This window comes from Melospiza melodia, chromosome 6 (assembly GCF_035770615.1).
Source record: "Melospiza melodia melodia isolate bMelMel2 chromosome 6, bMelMel2.pri, whole genome shotgun sequence".
Lineage (NCBI taxonomy): Eukaryota > Metazoa > Chordata > Aves > Passeriformes > Passerellidae > Melospiza > Melospiza melodia.
This window is the reverse complement of record NC_086199.1, coordinates 71,585,371-71,609,820: the sequence shown is the minus strand read 5'-3', so window position 1 is coordinate 71,609,820 and position 24,450 is coordinate 71,585,371. Positions and strand designations below refer to the sequence as shown.

General features: G+C 39.0%; 1 protein-coding gene and 1 long non-coding RNA gene across 5 annotated transcripts; one reads left to right on the top strand and one right to left on the bottom strand.

Moving 5' to 3' along the window:
• Positions 1 to 645: 645 nt before the first annotated feature.
• Positions 646 to 15,424, bottom strand: LOC134419592 (carbohydrate sulfotransferase 9-like). 4 transcript variants are annotated; one of them, XM_063159049.1, is made up of 5 exons: positions 15,204 to 15,424; positions 9,821 to 9,884; positions 7,230 to 7,340; positions 4,868 to 5,015; positions 646 to 4,425 (listed from the first exon to the last, which is right to left on the bottom strand). In XM_063159049.1, exons 4-5 carry the CDS (start codon positions 4,959 to 4,961, stop codon positions 3,575 to 3,577), a joined length of 945 nt encoding a protein of 314 aa, XP_063015119.1. In that variant the 5' UTR covers positions 4,962 to 5,015; positions 7,230 to 7,340; positions 9,821 to 9,884; positions 15,204 to 15,424; the 3' UTR covers positions 646 to 3,574. The 4 variants fall into 4 exon arrangements, with proteins under 4 accessions (XP_063015119.1, XP_063015118.1, XP_063015120.1 ...); XM_063159048.1 differs by lacking the exon at positions 15,204 to 15,424 and adding an exon at positions 13,879 to 14,017; XM_063159050.1 differs by lacking the exon at positions 9,821 to 9,884.
• Positions 15,425 to 15,495: 71 nt separating this feature from the next.
• On the top strand, positions 15,496 to 18,330 carry LOC134419594 (uncharacterized). Its single transcript, XR_010028086.1, has 3 exons — positions 15,496 to 15,673; positions 17,384 to 17,608; positions 18,125 to 18,330. It is a non-coding gene; the product is annotated as an uncharacterized LOC134419594 (long non-coding RNA).
• The last annotated feature ends 6,120 nt before the right edge of the window (positions 18,331 to 24,450 follow it).

Below are 24,450 nucleotides of genomic sequence, written 5' to 3'. Positions count from 1 at the left end.
AACACCAGACATTTGAAGTTTCACCGCTCACACGTTTTATTCTGTTCACGGCTGTCCTGCTCTTTGAAGTTCTCTGAGCAAGAAGCCACTAATCCCAGTTTACCTGTTAAGACTCAGGTTCAAAACTGTGTGAAAAATTAGGACTGCTTGCAGGCAGAATAATTGTTTTTAAAGTGGAGGAAACATCTTCTTCAAGGAACACCTGGTGACATGGTCTCCATTGCTGACAGACACGGATCATCTGTTAGATCTGTTATACTTCCATGAAGAAAGTGAGATGTCAGGTTTGTGGACACCTATCCTGAAAGCATATGTGAGGATTTTTATGAGTCTCTTATTTTCTCACTGCTGATAGATTTGTGGGAAAGATGCTAGCTTGACTTTGCAAGATTTTTTTCATTCTCTTTCTTTTGTTCTACTTATTTGCATTTTTTCTCCAAACTGGAGCATACATTAGTATTTGCTAATTCTTTCAAGTCTTTAAAATTTCTGAGAGTCAGACATAATAATGTAGCAAAACAGAGGCAAGCAGCTTTGTGTTGATTGTTGCCTAATAGTGTGCAGCCTTTGTTTTGATTTGATAGAACAATTTTGAGGTAAGTTTGTTTTTCAAACAGATGTTATTGAGAAGGATGAACAAATAGATTAATGTGTTAACTCTCTACAGTTTATTAAGGTAATCAGAAATGAACATTGCAATGATTATATTGCAGGCATATAACAATAAATCAAAAGATGAATTATGGCACTCCCTCCCCATTCAAATCCTCCCCAGGGCCAGAGCCTCACCACACTGCCTCCACCTTTGCTCCCAACTGCAAGAATCCATTTTCCTCCCAGGAACACACCACCAAGGGTTAGCAAAGGAAAGAAGCTCCACTGAGGGTTATTCTCTGAGCAAAAGTCAGGAGGGATCCTAGCTCAGCTTAGAGCCTTATTCTGGACAGTGCACTTGTAGGAAAGACAGCACACCCTGTTATATGGACACATACACGTACATATGTCCTCTGCTGCTTTTTTTTTGTTCAGACCCACATCAGCTAAACAGCATTGCAGCAGCCAGCGAGCTGAGGCAATGTGCTACTTACAGTTCTCTGTAGGCAAATGGCAAAACTCAAAGCCTGCTGTGAATAGTTACAGAGATTTTTCTGCTTTAATAGATACCCTTCTGCTACTGACTAATGCTTTTGATGAATGAATTAGCCATCATTTTTCTGCAACCACTGTAGGAACAATTCGTGAACCTGTGAAAGAGGAAATAAGAATAGAAAGCCACTCACATCTAACAGCAAGAAACTGGAGGGGGTGTTAACACTGAGTGCTGATAGCAAAGACATCTATAAAACTCTGTCAGTATCATTTCTTCAGAGCGTTCCTAGGCTGGATGAGGGGGCCAGAGTACTGATGAATTTTTAGATATTCTTACAGCTTCAGATATAGCTCTGGAGAGATCTCTCATGTAGAAGTGGGTTATGAAGCAAATCTTATTCCCCTCCACTTCTGCATGATCTGAAGCATATAGCTCTGTTTCAGGAAAGAGAGACTGCATCCTTCTGCGCAGCCTTAACTTTGATGGGAGTAATTTCCAGCTTCCTCTGACTAAACAAGACTAACAAGTGAAGAAAAATAAAAACCTACATGAGCTACAGAGTTGCCAGGGCAGCATGAACAATCCGATATCAGAGGATAGCAGGTTTATGGGGACACCAGATATGGTGATGGTGAGGGTAAGATCCAGAAATATGAATCATTCTGCATAAAATCATAACTTTTTATTTTCCAACTTGTTTTGCTGTTCTTGCTTGGTCTTCTCACTTTGAATCTCTCCCTATGCCAAAGGTGCCCCATTTAGGAAACAGTCAGCCAGGCAAGACCTGCCAGGTGTACACAATGCTAGTCCTGGCTTGTGTACAATCTGCTGGCAAGGGGGATAGAAAGCATTTCCTCCTGGGCCTCTCCTGCCACTGTGGCCTGGTCACTGTCTCCAGCTGATGTTGTGTGTCGCTGCACCTTCCCACTGGAGCAGATAATTCCTGCAACTCACTTCCTGCACTGGCAGGGCTCCTCCAAACCCTCATAAGTTAAACCCCATTTTGTCAATTTTTCACAGTCTCCTTTTCCCTCTCCCTTGCCCATGCTCCTGGCAGCAAAGGCTGTACAGATTGGTAACTACTCTGTGGTTAACTTATTTTGTATCTGTCCTTTTCTGTGTAATGAGAAGCTGAGAGCCAGCTTTGGGTCCAAGACCAGTCTGCCAGCCTTTAAGCATCTGCAGATTTAGCTGAAAGGAACTAAGTGCATTTGAGAGATTTTCAAGTTAGCTGCTGAGAGACTGACATCCCCTAGAGGTGGTGCCAATAGTCACAATTAGTTGCTAAAATTTTTTACAATTAATATGGTCACAAATTAATAATTGAACTTGACATACAATTTTTTTAAAAGGGGAAAATTTCTTGTTTAATAAAATAGCAGTTATAGGCCCCTCAGTGATCTCAAACCAAAGTCACCTATACAAGAAGGAATATAAAAAGAGGGTAATGGTTTGAGTTGCTTCTCTCACGTTTCCTTGTTCCCCTCACCATAACTCCACAATTTATTTGTAGTCATTCTCCTGCAATGTGAGAAAGCAACAAGTAGAACAAATATATTATCTAAGGTTACCCAGCTCCTCCCAAGTGCCATGCTCAGGTAAGTCCCAGGGGCTTGTGGATTCCAGCAGTACAAATGGGAAAGCCCAAACATTGTCCCCACTGCACTGACTGGCCTGTCCATTGACTGGGTGTTAAGTGCTTTTGGAGAATAAATAATAATCACTTTTCCACTGAGGTTTTAGATCATGCACCACCCCAGCTGAACAGTTTTGAAGGTATCTCTAACTACTTCTTTAAAAAAACTCCAATGCATTTTTCAGACCTTCTGCTAAAATGATTACAAAACTGGTGAAAAGAGTTTGTAAGGTCACCATGAATGCCAGATCTGCTCATCAGAAGATTTTTAAGAGCTATAATGCTGACAACTGTGCTGCTTGAGGGATGAGGCTGATGGGTGTGATCAGAGCACTGCTAGATAGGAAGATATACTGGCATTAGGTTCTGTGTAATGCAGCTTCAAGCATCTGAAGTTATTTGCTCCTTTCCTACAGCATTTATGATCGAGGCTCTTGCAAAGTGGTTTAACTCTCAAGCAGATTATTTATTGCTTCTTATGCAAATTTTATAATTAAAAAAAAAACCAAGTAAAAATGGTGTTCTAAAATATCAATTGTGAAATGCAACATTCTTCATCCTTCCTGTGTCTTTTGCCAATGGACCAAAATCTATCACTTATGAACACTTTTCATGAAACCAACATATGCTGTTAAAGATCAATAGGAAACAATAATTTTAATAGGTAAAGGTCTGCATGGAACAAGAGATCATGACAGGGATTTTATATAAGAGTGCTTACAATGATAAACCATATATACAAACTCCAGGATAATCTCAGCAGCAGTCACCAACCCATCAATCAAGCACTGGTGAGGACAAGTTCTGCCCATTTTGTACAAAGGAAACTTCTCTTTGTTTAGCCTACATTAGTCATTCAGGGAAAAATAATCCTCATATTTCGTAGTATAGTTGAACAAATAAAAATCCATTTCATACAATTTTTTTATCTTCTCAATCTGTTCTGAGGTCAGTTGTCTGAGGTATTCTAAGGTGATATCACCATCAGTTCGTTTCTCTGAGCTGTATCTCTTCAAGCTGGGGTATTGCAGGCTCTCTGGTGCACCAATGACCTTCAGAACATGCTCAGAGTCCAAGCCAAGAGTTTCATACTTACCCACAATATCATAGTGAATGTTGCAAGGGTCACAGAGCAGAAACATTGGTTTCCAGTGAATGTCAAGAGTATGTGGTGGTTTTGCTATAATGAAGTTGACAAATTCCTGGAAACTCACTTTTTCAGGAGAATTTTTATTTTTCCTGAACATTGCCCTGATCTCATTAGCTATAGTGGTACTGTAGAATGGTTCAGAGTGCAGGAGTTTGTCTCTGTAAGCTGAAACCAGCCGTTCCAGGGGATGTCTGGTGAACATCACTTTGGTGTAATTGCTTAGAAATTCCTTTTGTAAGGCAGGAGGGTAGGACACCAGCCTTTTGATTAGTCGGGTATGGTGGATGTTGTCATGCTCAATTTCAGAAGCTTCTGCATTCAAGTCTGATTGAAGAAGAAAAATAATTCTCTTCCAGTTGGAGCAGCCTACCTTAGGCACCTCACAGTAGATAAATTTGTGTTTGTGCTCCACAAAGAGCTGGTTTGCAACATGAGAATCCAATTTGCTTCTTGGTTTATTGAGGTTATTCCTCAGGCAGACAGAAGCCAGTGTGTTTTTCCGACCGTTTTGAATTGCCAGCCAATTTTCAGTAGGATTGGAAAAAGCATCTGTAACCAAGGAAGAATTGAAACCATTTCAGTGAAATAGGCTTGTATAAATCTCTTTATCTGTGACAATCATAGCACTCTATCACACTGCATACAAAATCTAATGAAGATGCTAAAATTATTTTTTTTTTACTGTAACTGGACTAGACCATGGCAAACATGCAATAAACTATCCTCCCTAGTGAAACACTTATGAAAATGAAAACTTTCAATATGTCAGCAGTACTAGTCTAAGCAAGTTTGGTGTTCCAATATCATGCTTTTGTAGTGCTCTCCTCTCATATATTTCTGAGATAACTTCCATAGTGACAAGTGACTAGGCCTTGAATATTTTCACAGTATTGTTTATATCTTGGGCTCTATAGTTACTTTCTAACACATTTGGAAATGGTGTCTCTCTTTCTATAAAACGTTAAATTATTTTGGTAATTTCTTTACTCACCTGTTAGGTTTTTTTGTCTCCTACAGAAAAACCCAAAAAGAAATATTCCAAATACAAAATTTGGGAGAAGGAAAACTAACACCTTCTGGTTCATGTTATTCTCACAGGAAGGAAAATGATGTGGTGTCTAAAGTGGAAATCTGTCTTTCTGTCAACAAGAAAAGATAATTCAGGTTAGATTTTGTATGACTGATATAACAAAGATAACATGTATATCTCCTTCAAAATTTAGGCCACAAAAAGACTTTTCAAGCCCTATAAAAATAGATTTTGCTAATAAGAAAAAATTCTCTTATGGAAAAGACTCATCACAATTATATTGTTAAACCAAATAAATAAATAATATGTCCATTTTGAAGTCTTTCAAAATTCCTTCTTTTTTCAGAACAATGAACTGCTTATGAGCAAACACTCCTCCCTTGTCTTTTAAAGCTGTTGGGGAACAATAACATCATTTAGAATTACAAAGTTGTATTTTTTTATAATCTTAGGAATCTGGGAACACAAACATCTCTATAAATTGTAACAGGTGTAGCCACAAAGACCAGGACACATTCAGGATGAATTTATTTCCATTTATTGCCCTGAAGCTTTGTACTTTGGACAAATAAATCATGGCAGTAGAAACTCTTCCCTATTCCTGCAGAGAATCCGCACCACTAATTTGAATTCTCCCTTTTCCCTCTCCAAAGACCCTGCATGGTATATATGTTTGTTGCCATTGCTGCTGCAGCAGAAGAGGTCCAAAATGGCTCAGTATGATAGGAAATGCAGAAAGTGGTAAACAACAGAAAAAGAGCTGTTCCATGTTCCCAGACAGAAGGAAAGAAGACAGTCCAACACAACATATATTCTCTCTTGTGCTCACTCATTTTCTCCTGGTGCTTCATGAAGAGAGACCTATCTAAATCCTCTGTGCAATCTTACTCTGTTTCCCCCAGTAGAGAGCTCTTCATCAGCATGCTTTTATTGGAATTTGCAAAATTAGGTGCAAAACAATAACTACTGGCAAACATAACATTCTCTTTCTGTTCCATAAAGTCTGCACAATCAAAAAAGCCAAACAGCACTGTCTTCCTTTCCTGTTTCTCAAGTTTTCACCCTGAACCTGCTGGCACTAAACACATCACTGTCTAGATTCCTTTAGGACATAATTTCTTCTTTTTTTCCCGATTTTTCTTATTTTGTTTTGTTTTTGCAAGATACAATAGGAGCAATTCTGGTTTCTGGTGTGTTCTGAGACAGCAGTGGAGGCAGTACCAGTTACACTGCTGAAACTGTAATTGAGCCAAGGGTTCCTCCTTTCACGGCTGATATGTGATTTTGATATCACACACTTTTACCAGAATATCTGCAGACTCATAGAGTTAGCAGCATTACTGACAATTAAATCTCTCTCAGAGTAGGTATGACCTAGGGAATGGAGAGGGACACTGTTCACTATCTCTGTATTAAAAATTTACTCATATTTACAATAAAATATTACAATAGTGATTCAAATTAATGCAGCACTCTTAAATGCAGCAGCATTTAGCCTTTTTTTTTTTTTTTTCATTTTCTTGGCTGTATAAGATCATTGTAAGGGCTACAGGAAAGGTCATGGGAAGATTGCCTTTAACCTTTCCTTCACTGTACATCAATTCTCATTTCACAATGTGATCCTTGAGTCCTAATGCACCAGAGGCCATTTTCAAGGCCAGCTAAAGTCAGTCAGGTTGTTCATTGATCTCATAAGGGCCAAGATTGAGTGTTCCCTTTTCTTCTCTTTCAGAAGCAGTTTGAAGACACAACTTTACACTGTATAGCAATTAAAATCAATGTGAGTTTAAACAATTCTGTACAAGGACTCCATGTTAGAGTATGCCTAGGAGAAAGATGTTGGGCTTCATTCACTTTAAATGCTGTCACTTCAGAAAAGAAATGTTATCATACCTGTCTCAGGAATCAGAAAATGAACTAGATTAATTTTACCCTATTATGATACTTGTATCATGCATATTTAATAATATTTACACCACCACTAGAGACTATAAGGTCTGCTATAAGACATATTTCACATGGAAACATGTCAATGACTCACCACAGGGAAATAGAAGAGACTTGTTTCCTTGGGGGAAAGAAGCTGTTTAGGAGCTAGCTACACACAGTAGACAACTCCTCTTCAAAGACTTATGCATAATTGTGGAAACAAAAGAATCTTTAATTAAATTCATGAGAACAATCAGACCATAAGGAGGGATAGAACAAGCTCCAAGCTGACAGGCGAAATCTTTCTGGACTCCTTAGAAAACCTCACAGAGCAGACTGGCAGTAAGAGTTAACATTGCCCTCAAGTAGGGAGGTCAACATGACATGAAGCTACCTTAAGGTGAAGTCCAAAGCCTTCTTCAGAAGATGTTTTCAGATGTAGGACCCCAGTATGGAGTTCTGTGTAATGCAAAGTTTCCACTGATGAAAATCACCTAAGGGAAACCTGAGGAAGAGGAGGAAAGAAAATTCTGAGAGCCATTTTGTCAAAGAGGGACAAGTGACCTGGAAATTGAAAAGGAGGAAAAAAATCCAAAATGGAAAGCACCTTTGCCGATAGGTGTCAGTGTCAGTAAATCAGATGAACTTTTCCTTATATTTTTTTATGGCTTTCCTATGTAATTGTGCTTGCTGTTTAAGATGTAATGAGTTAATACTTCTCTTTGCATTTTCCCTCATCCTACCTTGAATTAAGTGTGATTTTAGGTAACTCCAAGGCATTCATCAGTAAAGGAATGGCTAGTCTATTAACACAACAGGTTCATACTGAATAGACTATTTCTGCTGTAACTAAAGGGCAGCAGTACGGGCTCTCCCAGACAAGAAGGAAAGACAGCATCATAAGACTTATGAAACAAAAAAAGCAGAAACCTCTTCTACTGAAAAGTAACAAAAGAGGAGACAGGGAGACAGGGATCTAAATATCTTTTTGAATCTTGCATATTTCCAGAAAAGAAGAACCTAAAAATTAAATATAAGGCATTAATTTGCACTGTTCTTGTTGTACATAGTGGAGGGAACCAGAGAGGGAGTTGGATTTTTTTTTTTTATTTTTTAAAATTAATTAACCATAAAATCTTCCAGATAAGAGCCTTACACTGCACTGTGGTTTTTTCCTTGTTCTTCAGATCACATAGTTATAAATCAACTATACAGAGCTATGACTTGATATTTTTAATATCTGCATGTCTTACTGGATTCTGCAAATTACATAAAAAATAATTTTTGGACTCGTTTTTGGTCATTACTAAAGAGTAAGCCAGGCCAGGGAGCAAGAATTATCCCCACAGAATTCCTTCTTGCAGGAATCTTTCAGAAGGATTGCTATCAGGAGATTTTTTGAGGCCTGTCAGTTAATTAGTGTTTAATTTCTTCAGTGTGTATCCAGCTGTCTTGATGTCTTTCTAGCTCCTAAGCCAGAACATGCTGTCATTTCAAATGCTTTATACACTTCTAAATCCACCACATCAGTGCTATTGCCTAAATCAACCAAAGCCAAGCAAAAACAGTAAGTCAGACTGGTGACATCTGTTTCCTGTAACATAATCCAAAGTTTCTATATGAGAACAGCCAGAGCAATTGTTCAAGCAAAGAGTGGTAACAAATGGGGAATAGATTACTGGAGAAAGCAATTCCAATCATCTCATGTGCATACAAAAAGGCTTGAAGTCCTCATAAAATTAAAAATATTTACTGAATTCAACCCTTCTTTGCACTGCTGATAATTCCACCAAGGCCCTCTATAATTCCATTTCAAAGATTCTTTTCTTCCTGATAAACACACTGCAAGTAACGAAGCTAAAAACATTGTATCCTGTTGTTCATATCTTTGTTGTCAAGTTTGCTGACCATAAAATGTTCTTCCCATCCTGTTTACTTCAAGAAATTTCTGACAATTTTATGCTTTTCATTACTCTCAACATCTCCCTTTTCTACATGGTACACTGGGTATGGAGGTGTGGAGGTGGCTGGCAACCTACTTGCACATCCCGTGCATGGCAGGTGAGACTCACTGCATCTCTGAGACTGCTCTCCATCTCTGTATTGCACTTCTCCAGGGGTGTCAAAAATTGTCATATGATGACATTATTGGAATATTTTTTTTTCTGTTAAATTGCTTTTTATTGGTTCATTTGTCTCATTCTTGCTTTACATTTTATGATACTAGACCTTCTGCAACCTTCTTCTCTCCATGTCTGTTAGTTGTCTGTACTTTAACTGAGCCTGTGTAAGCTACACCACAACCAGCCACGCTTGTCCAACCACCAACTTTGGATTTATAATGAGTTCCCTTCCCCCTGATCAAAACAAGGTCTGATAGAAAATCTCTAGTATTCTTTCAATTGGGAAATGCTTAGTCAAACATGTTTTAATAATAGTCACACGAGTACATGACCCAACACATCCACACTCAGACTGAAGTTCTTCCCCCTGCCATGCAGATTTATTTCCAGAACAGGCACCAAAGGAATAGGTTACATTGCCTTGCATAGGTAGCACTTGTACACTGCTCTGTCCTTGAACTGCTGAAAAAATGATTCCTAATACAGCATTCCCTAATCCTTCTCCTGGAGCTTCTGAACCATTGCAATTGCAAAATCTTCAGTATTCAAAGAAATTTAGCAAAAAAAACCCTCTAAAATATTTTTATACTTTCATAAACAATAAGAAGTACTATAGCTGGAAATGTTGAATAATGTTAAGCCTTTCTGTGTGGCACCTATTACCCAAGTACAGAAACACATGTGCACACACATGTGTACATATATATACACACACATGAATAGTTCCAAAACACATTAATATCAGTTACACTGGCATATTATTTGCTCCAAGTAAACTAACTAAGCAAGCTGATAATGATTTAAAGTATTCTGATAATAAACGTACAAAGGTGTGTCTCAAGCTAGTTTTTCACAGACATACCTTGGTCAAAGCTGAGCATGTGGAGAAATCCTCTGCACCCATTTGATAAGTGGAACTTTCCAGACTAAAAGAATGAAATTACAACAATACTTATTTGTGTTCCTGATACATTTGAAGCCAGAAGAAAAAGAAAGTACCAGTACAGCAGCTCAGTGGAAGGTAGGGAAAAATCTCTGAAAACAGATAACATTTTCAGTTGCTGAACCCCATTCTGTACTTAAGCCCTGTTAATCCCTTCAAAAAGACATCTGCAAATACATACATACTGATATGTACACGGGTACATAGAAGGTGAGGAGGGGATGAAGGGTAGAAAGCCCCCAAGAACAGCCTGAACAGGAAAACCAAGCTCTGGGTGCAGTTCTGCATGTGCTGTTCTATCAGAGTGAATTGCAAGAACAAGACCCTTGTTTGACCAAATCTGCAGCACCCTTGATGCTGTACAGTTTGTGATGGGTGGACAGGAGGGAGAAGGACCCCAGAAAGTGGAGCTTTTGCAGCCAGGCTGGCCTGTCCAAGAAGTGGAAAATCAGTCATGGGTTAGGAAACTCACACAAGTTACAGACAGCCAAGGGCTAAAAAAAGTGTCTGATCTGGGTCATTTTGCCAATAAGAGACAGTATTTGACATCATCTCATTTGCAGCAAGGGTTGAATGGTGTCAGGTGAGAATGGGTAGAAGCTCAGTGGGGAGACACCATATGGGCCAGGCTGGGAGCTCCTGAGGAAAAGGCTGACAAGGGTGTCCTACAGACCAACACAGCACTGAGGTGGGCATGAAGCAACGATTTCCATTACAAGCACAATCTAAAACTCTTGTTCTGTGATCACCTCAGCCGTCCATTACTGCATCAGACTTCCTTCTGGTCTCAGCAACTGTAGTGAGACTTTCCTTGATGCCATCATTAATCTGCTTATTCTTCTCATTATACCACTTCTTATGCCTGCCTTTTAGCTTTTCCTTTTCTACTTAATTCCATGTCATCTCCTTGTCTTACCTTCCAAGCTTTTTTGTTATCTATAATTTCTCATGCAGTATTAAAAGCTCAGCTTTACTTTGTGATATATCATATTGGTAGCCCCTCTTGTCATTAGCCCTTGATAACAAAGAAATAGTTTCTGCTTTCTCCTCTGCTGCCCCTGCTTTTGGATTAAGTTTATGAAGCACCTACAGAGCCATTACATTTTTCACCTAAAATCACTCCTAAAAGTTTTCCTTTTCAGAGATGCCAACACCAGTTATGATGCCAGTGTGCTAAAAGTGTTACCAACCAGCCCAAAGGAGCAAATTAAAGGAAGAGCCAGTTTGGGGATGAGAAGAACCAAAGTGAAGAGAAAAAAAAGAGTTCTTGGGGAAAGGCAGCAGCAAGTCTGACAGAAAAGCTCCCAGAGAGAGGCAGGAAACAGAAACCCAAGGAAAAGTGGTACAGCTGGGGCCCAAGGGAAATAGAAAGTTTCTGTAGCCTGCTCTAAGTTGTGGAAAAGGGAGGTTGAGAACTGGACTGAAAAAGACACAATGTACAATTCAGTGAAGAAGAAAAACAAATTCAAAGAAATGAGTATAGAAAGCAGTATGCTAATTTTCCAATAAATTACCACAGATGTTTAAAAAGGAATGAGACTATATGCACTGCAGTCATTCTTGCACTGGAATCCAGCCCTTAGTATGTGATCAAAATTGTGTTTCTTTTCCTTCCTGGAACTGCAGCCAGAAAGGCCACTGACTCTTGATTTTCTGAGAGATACGTTCAGTGAGAAGAGCTGGCTCGTGGGTGGGCCCAGCGTGGCTGGAACCTGGGAAGCTGGATGCCAGCTCTGCTGCAGCATCACTGGGGCAGGGCCTGGTGCCCTCAGGAGGCTGACATGGGGTCCTGGGCTGTGGGCAGGGGGAGCAGCCCCAGGGGACTGGCCAGTGCCCTGTTACTGCTTTTGGTGCCTGACACCTGCTAATGGGCTGTGGGGCCTTTTTATCTAAACGCTTAATTCAAAATTCCATGCACTTGTCAACTGCCATTTAAATCCTGCAAAATCAATCACAGAAGAACAAACTTCGCTGCTGTCTTTTATGGGATCTGGATAAGCCTAAAAAACTTGGAAAGAAGGAAAAAGGAGAAAAAAGAAAGCATAGAAGAAAAGTTTAGAACAATGCACTCTGGCCAGGGCGGCAGTGAATGATCTCCCACCAAGCTTGTTTCATAGCAGATGGGCCTCACAACCCCTCTGCTTTGTCACATGTATAACTAACTCTCTGCCTTTGCATATGCCTTAGTGTCCCCTCCCATGTTTCTCTTCTCAGTTAATGTCAGTAATAGCAATGTTTTCCTTGCCATTCAGGTCTACCTGCCTTGTCTCAGCCCTAGATCCTCTTTGTCCCCTCCTGCTTTTCACCTCCCTGTGCAAGCTTGATTCATTTATCCCTGCCACTGCACACCAAATAGTACAGTCAAAACTGCTTGTAAAAGTCCTGGTTACTTAGAACACCACCCCCAGGCAAACTCCTGTTTGCTGTTCACCTTGTTATACCCCTGTGTCCCCACCCCTAGTACCCCTTAACCATAATTGATGACAGCTATGACCTCTCTTTCCCTCTTTACACTCCAGTGAATACAAAGCCTTTCTGCTTAAATGGTTTTCCTTTTTGCTCCTATCTCTTCCAGCTTCTCCTGTCATTTTAGTCAAGATTTTGAACTTTATTTTCAGGATCCAAAACTAATTTTGTCTGAATCCATACCTCTACTCTCATTACTCCCCATTTCTTTCTTTTTTATACTCCTTCAAAGACTCCCTTAGAGGAATCATGTGCAAGTCCTATCACCAGTGATTCGGTGTCTGCTCTTTTACAGAAATAACCTTTTGCCTGAAACATCCTGACACTTACTGACAAAATGTGTGTACACCTTTTTCTCTCTTCCTACATGAATTTAGGCTTATTCTTTCTTTCCCTTCTGCTCTCCTGTGCGTTGCAGGGCAAGCTGTTCAGCAGAAATGTTATGTTTAAAGTCTGTTTCTATGAAACATGTTTTTATAGCATACTGTGACACATGCAGCATCAAAAATTAAGAAGTTTGGAGACAGTAGGATTAAACTGATAATTTAAATCATAGACACTATAAAATGAAGTGTCTGCTGGCTTTTGGCAGAACAGTCTTGAAACTAAAGACTTGACATTTCAGAGCATTTGATGTTACACTACACTCTAAGTTCAAAATAGTCTTGTGGATTCAGTTACAGATAGAAATGCTTTAAAAATCTGCAAATCTGGTTTCCAGACTCTGCTCAAGTATCCAGAAAATGGAGAATGGTCAATCAATGAGTCTCTGAAAAGGTGGGTACCCCACACCCCATGGGATTATCATAGCAGACAAAGAATACAAGCTCTCCTCCTAAAAACTCTTGCCTGACTCACTGCACACCTTCCTTCATCTGACAGATAGTGGGGATCCTACTGGACAGCCCTTGAGTGTCTCAAGAACATGTTCATCCTCTGAACCAAACATATGAAGTTTGTGAAGTATTTTGTTTCTTTAAAAACTAAGTGCTGAAAAGGTACTAAAAAAAAGTATTCATGAAGTATCACAACAACATGCACAAAAGTCATTTTCAGGGTTGAATCAGCTCTCCTGACCAGTCTTATGATACTTACTCTAATGGAATAACCAATAGTGGCAGCAGATTGCTATCTTCTGAGCAAACCCAGCATCAACAGTGACAAGTCCCAAACTCACCAGTTTTACCTGCTAGCAGCAACAAAACAGTGAGACTTGGCCATGTGGGATGCCATTCCTGGCACTGAAGGAAAATGGTCCATAGCACAGCTTGTCCCTGCTTTCCCTGCTCCCAGCATTAGCATGGCCTGCCCAGACCCTTCCCCTCCTGGTCCCCCACCTCTTTGCACTCCACTGTCCAGCAGCACTCCCACACTCCTGCTCAACACATACTTATTTGCGTGGGCAACAGAGCTTTTCCCTTAGCCCCCATCTCAGGTGTGACCCCATCTTTCCCAGTCCCTTCTTCTACTCCTCAGGCAAAACTTTAACCCAATCTCCAGCAAATTCTCACCTCCAAAAACCTTCCTCATATCGTCCCCAGGCAGCTCGCCCAGCAAATCCTGTTTTCCAGCTTCCCAAACACCCATCAGATCTCACCCTGGTTCTGCTTTCAGCCTTCCTCATGCACAAGCCAGCTCGTTGCTGGCTCCCCCTGCCAGACTCCTCCCTTTGTCTCCTCAGTCAGCCTCACAGCCCCCCCTCCAACAACCACCCTTCCGAGCCAGCTCATCAGAACTGTCTCTCCTTCTACTTCCAAGATTCCCACACAGCCCTACTGCTTCTCACTCTCTGTTCTGTTCTCAGCTAGTTCCAGGCTCTACACTGCAGCTTCTATAGTTATTTTAGTATCTCCCAAACTGAACTGATACATTTTCCTTTTCTTTCCCTCCTACATCAATTTTCACACTAGTCATCAAGGCACATTTTCCTGCTGATTTTGTTCCTTGAATCTATTTTGCCAGCAATCTCCAACAATTTCTCCCTCGAAATCTTGCTCATGCTTGTTCTTTAAAATGAATTGTTTATTCTCCTGTGCAGAAGAGGTTCCACTAAGAATGTACAAGAGGAAACTCTTAACCTCATTTTTGAAATGTTTATTTCAAAATCTGCAATGTACTTGAACTTCTTAGAGAAAAGGTTGCTGGAATAATTTAAGAGAAGAAAAAAGAGCACAGATTTCCTGTACAAAAATCAATAAATTATTTTTGTTCAAATGGATTAAAAAATATCCTCAGGCAGATATCTGGCCCGAGGATAGCTCTGCTGAAATGTTTGAAATTTGACAAAAAACCTATGTAGATGCAAACTGTATTGAACTTAGAAGAATCAAGATGCATACCACCCTTAATAAAGTCAGAAAGTGAATGAAAGCCATTGTCATTTCATTTCAGGCACCAGAATCCCTGTAACATCAACTTCTTAATTGAGGAAAGCCATAGCAATGAATAGTAGTCTGCCAAAAAAATCCTCTGTAGATTCATTTCATCACTGTGTGATTTGAAAAGCTAAACAATGTCTCAGTTTATGCCTCAAAATATTTGATGTCAGTTTCTAAATATATAAACAAATAAAAAACCCAACTAACTCTGAAAAGAAATCTCTTTTTTGCAGAAATTTGCCTACACTTACAAAATCATGGTGACAGGAAAAGCTACTAACAATCCAATTTTACTCACTAATCAGACAGCCTCAGTGGAGATTTCCCATGCCTCTGAGTGATGCTAAACAAACAACAAAGATTCCGACAAAGAAATGTCAGTCCAGAGAAACATGTCATTTTAAATTTATGCCTAGGGATGGAAAGGAAATAGGGGAAAGATTTTGTGTTCTCCTTACCTGATCTCTATGGCTGGGTAAAGTGCTTCTGTATCCACACAGATGCTTTCACAGGAGAGCATTTGAAAGACTTTGTACACTTAATATTTGCCTCTGTTTTGATTAAAAGCCCCACTAAAAGTTGCCAGTGTTTCCCTGAGGATGTTTAGGTGAGCATCTCTTTGCCCTTTCCAAAGCACTGTGCTGTGCCTGTCTCTAGGTATACGGAGCAGCCTTTAACCACTCCCCGCGCAGGGTCTGCAGCAGCTGGTAGAGACTGCCAAGTGCTTCAAGAGCAGCCTGCCAAGAGGCTGCCTGCTCAGCAACCAAGAAAGGGGATGGTCTGGAATATGAGGGCAAATGTAGTTTGGTTGAGAGTAATTGTGTTGTGATAATATGCATTATTTTTAGATGGAGAACAAGAGACAAGATCAACTCAAACCCGAAGAACTCTATGCAGGAAGACTCCAATAAACTCTGGGAACTGGAAGGTAAGTTCTCATGGGAGACATGGCTAAAGCAGAAGGAATTCAGTAGAGTTGGCACTTTCTTAAAGAAATTGTGTTTAGGATACAAACACAAACAGTCCTACACAGTAGGAGGATAGGAAGTATAGTCAGAGACCTACTTGGCTAAGCGGCACAGTCTTCAGTGACCTGAAACACAAGAAGGAAATGTACAGAAAGTGGAAACCAGGTCAAACTCCTAAGGACTAGTATGAAAGAATAGCAGTAGATGCTGAAACCAAATCATAAAGGATAAAGCACAACTTTAACTGCAAAAAGCAATGGATATAAAGAGATAGTAAGAAAACAAATCTGGAAGGAAAAGAAAAACCTAGTGATAGTTCACTTGCAGAAGGCTGATGTACATTTTCCATCATTCTTCATAAAAGGGTGAACTGTAATTACATGACTAATAACTAAACTCAGCAAGAAAGAAACTATCTAAAATAGGAAAAGAACAGGACCAAAAATAATTTGAATATACTGCAGTTCGCATCATCCTCAATTATACCACTATAGCATGTATCCAGGAGAGCTCTCTAGTTGTGGTTGCTGTACTAAGTGTCCCTGGACTGATATAGGAACCTACATCCCTGCACAAATACAGGAGAGGAGAAGTCAGTGTTATACAGACTGGCACCTGGGCCTGAGGAAGTGCATGTTAAGGTACCTTGGCTATGGAGAGAAGAAAGGTCAGATCTGTTTGCTTTGTCTGAAAACCCTCAGAAGTTGTGTGAGAAATGTGTGAAGTGGTGAACACAGAGCTACATTGCTTTATAAAGTCAAGAAATGAAGAAGGATCAATTCTGGAAAAAATACTAGAAAAAAATGAAAATAAAGATTATTCATAATTATTCATATTTATAAAGCTACATTGCTTTATAAAGTCAAGAAATGAAGAAGGATCAATTCTGGAAAAAATACCAGAAAAAATGAAAATATAGATTATTCATAAAAGTTTGGAGATACTCAAGCTACATTGCTTTATATTTTTTGGCACATTGGCCATTAATTTCTGTAACATGGCAAGAAGTCTTACAAATACAGATGCAGTAGGTCACATAATATGTTTTAATTTTAATGCTGGTATTGACATTATAGCATTGACTTCTACCATTTTCAAAAGTATATTAAAGTGAAACTGTTTCTAGAAGAGTGAAAAACTAGCTGGGTGTAGGTAACAAACAGGGAAAACAAATCCAAGCAGAAAAACCCAACACCAAAATCAGAGACTAAGATTAGTTTTTCATCATTCACCATCTAACTCAAAAAATATAATAAGTAAGATTCTAGCTGGGTCCATTCTGGGCAGAGTAATGGTGCAGATCTTTAATGATTTGGATAAAGGAACAATCCTTCAACCAGTAAGCCCATGTGAACAGTAAACTCATTGCATGATACATTAAACTCAGAATGCTTTTGACAAATAAGATAAATTATCTGTAGGAGAAAACACATTACAATGCAGTTGTGTTACAAGTGTTAGGTTCTAAGGGGGAATAATAGTTCATAAAAATGTGGCAGCCATTCTGCCTAAAAAGGGATAAGAGGGGTACCAGTCAGTCACAAGTTATTCACTAATAAGTAGCATTTCATCATATCAAGAATGCAAACTGCATATTAGGAAGAGAGGCTGCTTTGACTGTGTACTTGGTTGATACATTAAGGAATGCCTCCTATTATATTTCTGTCTAGCACTGCAACAAGTAGCACTGTGTCCTGTTCAAGCAAAACTGTTCCAAGAGAAGGCAGACCAACTGGAAAGAGTCCAGAACAAAGCAGAGAAAATGGTCAGTTGTCTTGGGAAAAAAGAAAAGTCACAAGAAAGAGGGATTGAAAGAGTTTGAGTTACTCAGTTTAAAGAGCAGAATGACAACTAAACACATGAGAACCATCATCTACAAAGGTATCTGTAGGGAGGTAAGGAGGAATTATATTTTTTTTATCTGTAGTGGATAAAGTGATGGGTTCAAACTATGACATTGAAGATTATGCTAAATATTAAGAAAATCTTATTAACAGTAAAGACAATTAGATAATTTTTCATTTCTTGATTCTCTTTTGGAGATTCAGAATGCACAAGATGAAGTCTTGAGGTCTTTTCCAGTTTTCTTTCCTTTAAGTCTGTGTTTCATCCTGTTGTATAATTTAGACACCCCATCTCTACAAAAACTACATTTATCAAATTTTTCATGCTAAATTATACAAACCCAGACTGTTATTTCAATATAGTGACTCCAAACCAATACAGTCACTATGGGGCATAGCACAGTCCAGACTGGCATGATGTCACTTTTTTTCTACTGTAAATCACATTAGCTCTCATAAAAAATGTGAAGAGTTTTGGCAGAAGGACTGCTACCTTCCAGAAATGGATCTGGTATTTGATGGTTGTACACTGCTATTTCAACTGCCATAAATTTGTTCTTTCCTCAGGATTCAGATAAGAAGACTTCTAGAGAAGTCTTCTTACCTGCTGAAGCCTGCCCTTCTGGTAAGCTGCTCCACCAACTGCTAACAAGGCACAGAGCTCATTTGCCTCAGGGGCCACTTACTATGATCAGAGATGAAAGACACAGAACTGTGTGAAATGAGATGTGGGCAGAAAATATGGAGACACACCTTGTTAGAGGGCTGCAGAATCAGGTTGCTTCATCTAACAATTTTTTCATGTGCTCGTTCTTTGTATTAATCAAAATTCCAGATCATGTGATTTTAATAAAGTATCCTCACTTGGCAGAAAAGATTAAATTCCTTTTGCCTGCCTTCCACCAAAGATCCAATTCTGTCAAAGCACAGACATTCTTGGCCAAAGAACCCTGTCATATAGATGAACAGCTGCCCTGGTTTAGGACATATTTGGAAGGAAACTCAAAGAAAATCTCATAAAGTGATGTTGCATCATTACAGAAGTTCCAAGGACATGTGACTCCATTGCCAACAAATACCATTGTTGGTCATTACCTGTATTGCCTCTGCAATTTGCTTATAGACACATGTTCAGGTGATTTTGTACAGAATAAATTCTCCTTGAAGCAGTTTTAATCTTGCAGAAAAAGTACGTTTCTCACATTTTATAAACTATTGGAACCAGGAAAAATCAATTTGATACTCCTTCCTGGCCTTCTGAATTTCTATTGAACTCTGCATTTGTCTAAAATACACAAGATAATCTGTTTCTGTGAAACATACTTTTCAAATTCAGAGTAATATCCAGCATAGCATGAAATTCATGCTTAATCTATAATAACATACTGGAGGGGTCATACAACAAATATTTTTTCCATAAATTCATTAGCCTACAACTTTTCTCTGGGTAAACCTTTCAGATTTTGCTGAAGTAAATTTTTGGTGAGGACTAGGTATTTCACTTCAAATAAGGCTGAGAAGAAAAGAACAAATAAACTAAACCATTCATTTATACTATCAGAGTTTAAAAGCTTTATACATCAGGGGAAAACTTTACATCTAAAAGCAATGTCTGTCCCTCTGTCTAAGCAACTGTGGCCACATCTATCCAAATCCACAAGGCAATATTAGTGACTGAGTCCCAAAGAATCTGCCAATAGCTGTGCTTCTGAGCCCATGTTCCATTCCATTGAAATTAAAATGTAATAAAAAGTTTAATAAACCTAATAAACAGAATCCCCAGGGCCAAGTTCCAATACACAAAGCAATGGTTATCCTGAGAGAAAAATCCTGTTTCCTCAAAGATAAAAGATGTCATGATGGATATGAGATAGATTTTTTTGACCATGTGGAGTTGTTTTATAATATCAGTGTTCCTATGAGGCTTCAAAGATGAGAGATGTTAAACTATGTTAATCAGTAGCAACACCATTTAGAATTAAGTAATAAGTCAGATAAACTTCAGTTTTCTCACAACTTCTACTCTTCCAAAAAGAAAAGTAGCACTAGCAGCATTCAGATTTCAGATGAATAATGCAGCCTCAGAAAAGCAGTTCTGATTGAAACCTTGCAATGAAACTGTCTGGAAAGATCATAAATTTTTAAATTATGGACTCTCCACTGCATCCTCTTCCCCCTCAGGTCCTATTTTGGCATGACTGTAGTAATACAAATAAAACATGGCTTTTAATGGCCCTTTTAACAGCTATTTAAGAAACAGGCATGTTTAAGAAACATGCCATGGTACCATGTTGTGCAACCAGAGCATGGGTTATACAAATGTGGCTAACCATGCCTATGTCCAGCTGTGAGCCAGGGCTCACTCACCATGGGAGAGCAGAATGAGGAATGTCTGCAGGAAGAGGGCAGAAGCCCTTTGTGCAGTCACAATTTGGTAGCACTGGTAGAGCTCTCCCTCCCTTGCTTTGTCCACACAGGCATGACTAAAGCATGTCTCTGTTACACATTTACATGCTTGCTCAGAAAATCTGCTAGTACTGTTCACTGGAATTTCTAGCTAGTGACCCACTCCTAGTATATGTGAAGCCCAAAGGGGAACAAACCCACAAGGTGATCCTTCATTTCAGTTTTATTTGCTTTAAATTTGGAACTATTAGAATATTTTAAAAGGCCAAAATTAAAAAAAAAAAAAAAAAAAAAAAAAACAACAACAAAAAAAACCAACAAAACAGAGTGTGAAATAGAAGAAATAGAATAATCTATTAATTTGTATTGTCAATTTGCAACCTCTACTCAAATGCTGCAAGATCTGAAAAAAAGGGCAATTTGCTGCTTCCAAAATAATGTAGCAGAACCCATCCTACAAGTAAAAGTGTTCAGAAGTTTAGGATTTTTACTGGGGAAAGATTTACCCAGCAGATTCAGATTTTGGCAACTAAGAATCCAAAAGGAAAGAGTTTTCTAGAAATAATCCCAAAAATAAAATGTCAGTAAAAGAAACTTGCGAGCACTTTTGGTTTTTCTGCATGTTTTCATGAATAAGAGTCCTAGCACTACTAAAAAAATAGTTTCATGCATCACCATATCTATCATATTGATAGATAAAAAAATTCAGAAATTTGAAGGGGCAAAAAACCTCTTGCATTAAGAGGCTTTTCCAGGATTTTGAGGCCAAGAGTTTGAGATATCAGTAAGAAAGTGAAGAAGTTAAATAAGATTGTGTTCTGGGTTTTGATCAAAGCAAACAGAACAAAAATACAGAAAACATAGAATGGAATAACCCATGCTGTTCAAATGAGTCTATAAACAATATCAACATTTCTTGTTTAAACTACTACTTTAAATCTATTATCTAAAAAACATTTAGCTTCTTTTGTGATTTATGTGTCTTCTTTACATGGATAGTTACACATAATATTTCTCAGATAATAGGAATTAATCCTGGATATCTGGCTTAAATTCTGTACTCTTTTTTTTCCCCCCTGAAATTAGGGGAACATAACAAAAAAACTAGCAAACCACATAGAAATGTTAACAGCTGCAAAATTATTAAAATTTTTTCTGCATCTGAGGAGGTCAGTTGAAAAGCCAATTGCCTGTGACATCACTAAACATAAATCAGAACTCAGTGTCTTTTAAAACACAAACAGGAAACACAGAAGTTTTAATTTACTAAGAAAACACCTAGAAGATTAAAAAAAATCCTACTACTCTTCTAAAAGGAATAGATAAAAAAATAAGTACCTCTACAACATTTTCTGTCTCTGGAGGTTCCTGCTGAACACGGCTTTGTGCAAGTCTGGCTGAGTTTACTGCTTTCTGTTTACTTAATGCCTCAGCTCAGATAAAGAGAAGGTGTATCCTTGAATACTATACGCACAGCACGGCACATTGTGGTCTTTCTTCAGCAAGCAAGTATGAAGTTTTTCTTAGCAATGTTTGACTTCTGAAAAAAAGGGAAGAAAGTATTTATGCTGAGTGACCTTTACCTTAATTTTTAAAACTTCCTTGATTTTAAACAATTTCTTTCATCCATTCCCTGTCCCTGCGCTATGTAACCTTTCAACTTCTACTTCAAAAAATGTCTGACTCAAAGCTCAGAGAAGTTCTTCTGAGACATTTCAGTCACTGATGTCAAATACATTGATTTCTACCTCTTCTGGTGTGGTATGCAATCATTTCACTTCTAGCCTGCCTGAGTGTCAAGAGCTGTTTGGTGACGTTAGGATGGATAAAAGTGCATATGTGAAGTACTCAAAGAGATGAAAGTGTATGCATTGGGTTTAGCCTGAGACTGACATTGATTGAAGGATTGAAGAAGATGGAAAAAGGAATTAAATACTTGAATAGAATGCATTTTAAAATATTTTTTAAATATCTGTCCTTAACTCTCTCACAGCTCATTGATGACACTATGAAATAACCCTTGCCAAGGGGATGCCTGAAGCCCCTGCCATCCAAAGGGACATGACAGACTTGAAAAGAAGGCTTTTGAAAATGTCATGGGTTCACAAGACCAGGTGCAAGGTCCTGCTCCTGGCTTGAGGCAATCCCAGCCACAAAGGCAGGCTGGACATGGAATGATTGAGAGCAGTCCTGAGGAGGACTTGGGGGTTTTGGTGGATGAGAAGCTGGGCATGAGCTGGCAATGTGTGTTTGCAGCCCAGAAAGCCAGCTGAACCCTGGGCTGCATCAAAAGCAGCGAGGCCAGAGGGATGAGGGAGGGGATTCAGCCCCTCTGCTCTGCTCTGCTCTGGTGAGACCTCACCTGCAGTGCTGTATTCAGTGCTGGAGACCCCAACACAGAAAGGACATGAATCTCTTGGACCGAGTCCACAGGAGGGCCACAGAAATGACCAGAGAGCTGGAGCATTTCTCCTGTGAAGACAGGTTGAAAGAGCTGGCAACATTCAGTGTGGAGAAGTGAAGACTTCAGGAAGACCAAATTGCAACCTTCCAGTATTTAAAGGGGGCTTATAAGAAAGATGAGGACAAACTTTTCTATAGGGCCTGTAGTGATAGGACAAGGGGCAAAGTCTTTTAACTGAAAACAGGTATATTTATACTAGATATAAGGAAGGTGTTTTTTATTATGAGGGTGGTGAGACACTGGAACAGCATGCTCAGAAAAGCTGTGGATGCCCCATCCCTGGATGTGTTCAAGACCAGGCTGGATGAAGATTTGAACAACTTTATCTAGTGGAAGGTGTCCCTGCCCATAGCAGGGTGGTTGTAACTAGATGATCTTTAAGGTCTCTTCCAACCCAAATCATTCCATGATTCTATAGAACCAGTTGTTCAACTCTAATGAATACATAAATAGAATATGGGCCTGTCCTAGGCACAGCAACCTGTGTATTGTGACTGCCCCTTTGTCATGGGCAGGAAGGGGATTGGAAGAAGTAAGCTGGACTTCAAGCCTAACTTACTACCTACTGGAACTAACAGCAACTTGAGCTCATGAGTTTTAGGTCTAATACGAGTCACAGTAGTGCCCTGTAGTCCTGCATCAGCAGCCTTGCCTAGCCTTATCTTTTAGTTCATTTCACACCCTCTTTGGGCCTCAAAAGTGAGACTCTGCAGTCTGCAATAGAGTTAGATGTTCATTTTGGAAGAACAAAATCAGACCACATCACTAGACCACAATGACTGCCTAAAGACCTATATCACTAGTACTCACCTATCCAAAGAGAAAAGCAACACTCTAACCAAGTCCACAGCATGAACCTGATTCCTTCAGGTAAAGCCTAAAAGTGGTATGGTTGCAATTAAAAATGCAAAAGTGCAAGTGACTTTCTTGATAAATTTGCTGATTTTCTGCTTTCTGGAGGTATAGCACTATGTTACCTAATGTACATTTAAACAAAATGGAAGAAAATCAAAAAAAGTTCACTGGAAGTTGCCTCCCAGTATGTTTCTTTGTTGTCAGTGACTTAGAAATCCTCTGGTGAATGATGGACTTTATTAGCCAATGACAATTAATAAGATTATAAGATTTAATAATTTGCAGATAACCTTTGTTAAGGTTGTACCCTGAGGCAGAACAACACCTTATAAAATAAAACCACAAGTGGATCAGTTATACATTATCTTTAGAAGTTAAAGTGCCAACTAAAGCAACTGTGACATAAGTATGATATACAGGCAATTATTTTCAGTTATGACTGTTTTTAGGAGAGCAATACCTAGAGAAGAATCAGAATGTAATTTTTCTACGCAGAAGAAAGGAGTACTGCTGATAGAAGAAACTAACCTCATTATTAAGGAGGCTAAGCAGAATGTTTCAGCAAAAGTGACTTTGGTATGAGAGAAATAAGGGGAGGGTTCTTACTCTCATATTTTTGTTAGAAGAATGGGGCAAAATGTTTGTGGTACAGGAAAGGAATAACAGATCGTGTTGCAGATGTGAAGGAAATAAGCAAATGCTGGTATTTTTGCAGAATAGCATGGTGCAAACTGAAGAGAATCTTTCTATCTCAGTCTTTTAGAACAACTCTCTGGTGGAGTTTTTTAAAATGTACTTCTGTTTCTACTTGTGGTGGGAAAAGAAGGTACAGCAAAGGGAAAAAGTGCCTGTTCAATTGTGTTGCCTTGCGGTACAATGTCCCACAGCTTCTGCAAATTTGGAAAATCCAGCTTGTCACTGACTTAAGAGACGTTTTAGAGAGATATAAATCACCCCAATACAGATGTAGTATCATGAAGACCTGTGCCCAGAACAATATTTGTACCATTCTGGCTCACATCACAGATTTATGAGAGCTTCTTAGTGGAATTACTGAAACCTTTAGTTTGGGGAAAGCTTTCCTGGATGTAATGGGGCAAGGGACTCTGGTTTTCTAGGCTAGTCTCTTGCAGAACTCATGTCAGACTTAGTTACTGCTTGAAACTAG

Excerpts from the sequence above, each read along its gene's own strand:
- LOC134419592 (XM_063159049.1), bottom strand. The coding sequence starts at position 4,961 with ATGAACCAGAAGGTGTTAGTTTTCCTTCTCCCAAATTTTGTATTTGGA. Across the intron at positions 4,426-4,867 it reads GAGACAAAAAAACCTAACAG|ATGCTTTTTCCAATCCTACT; the intron begins GTGAGTAAAGAA and ends CCTTGGTTACAG.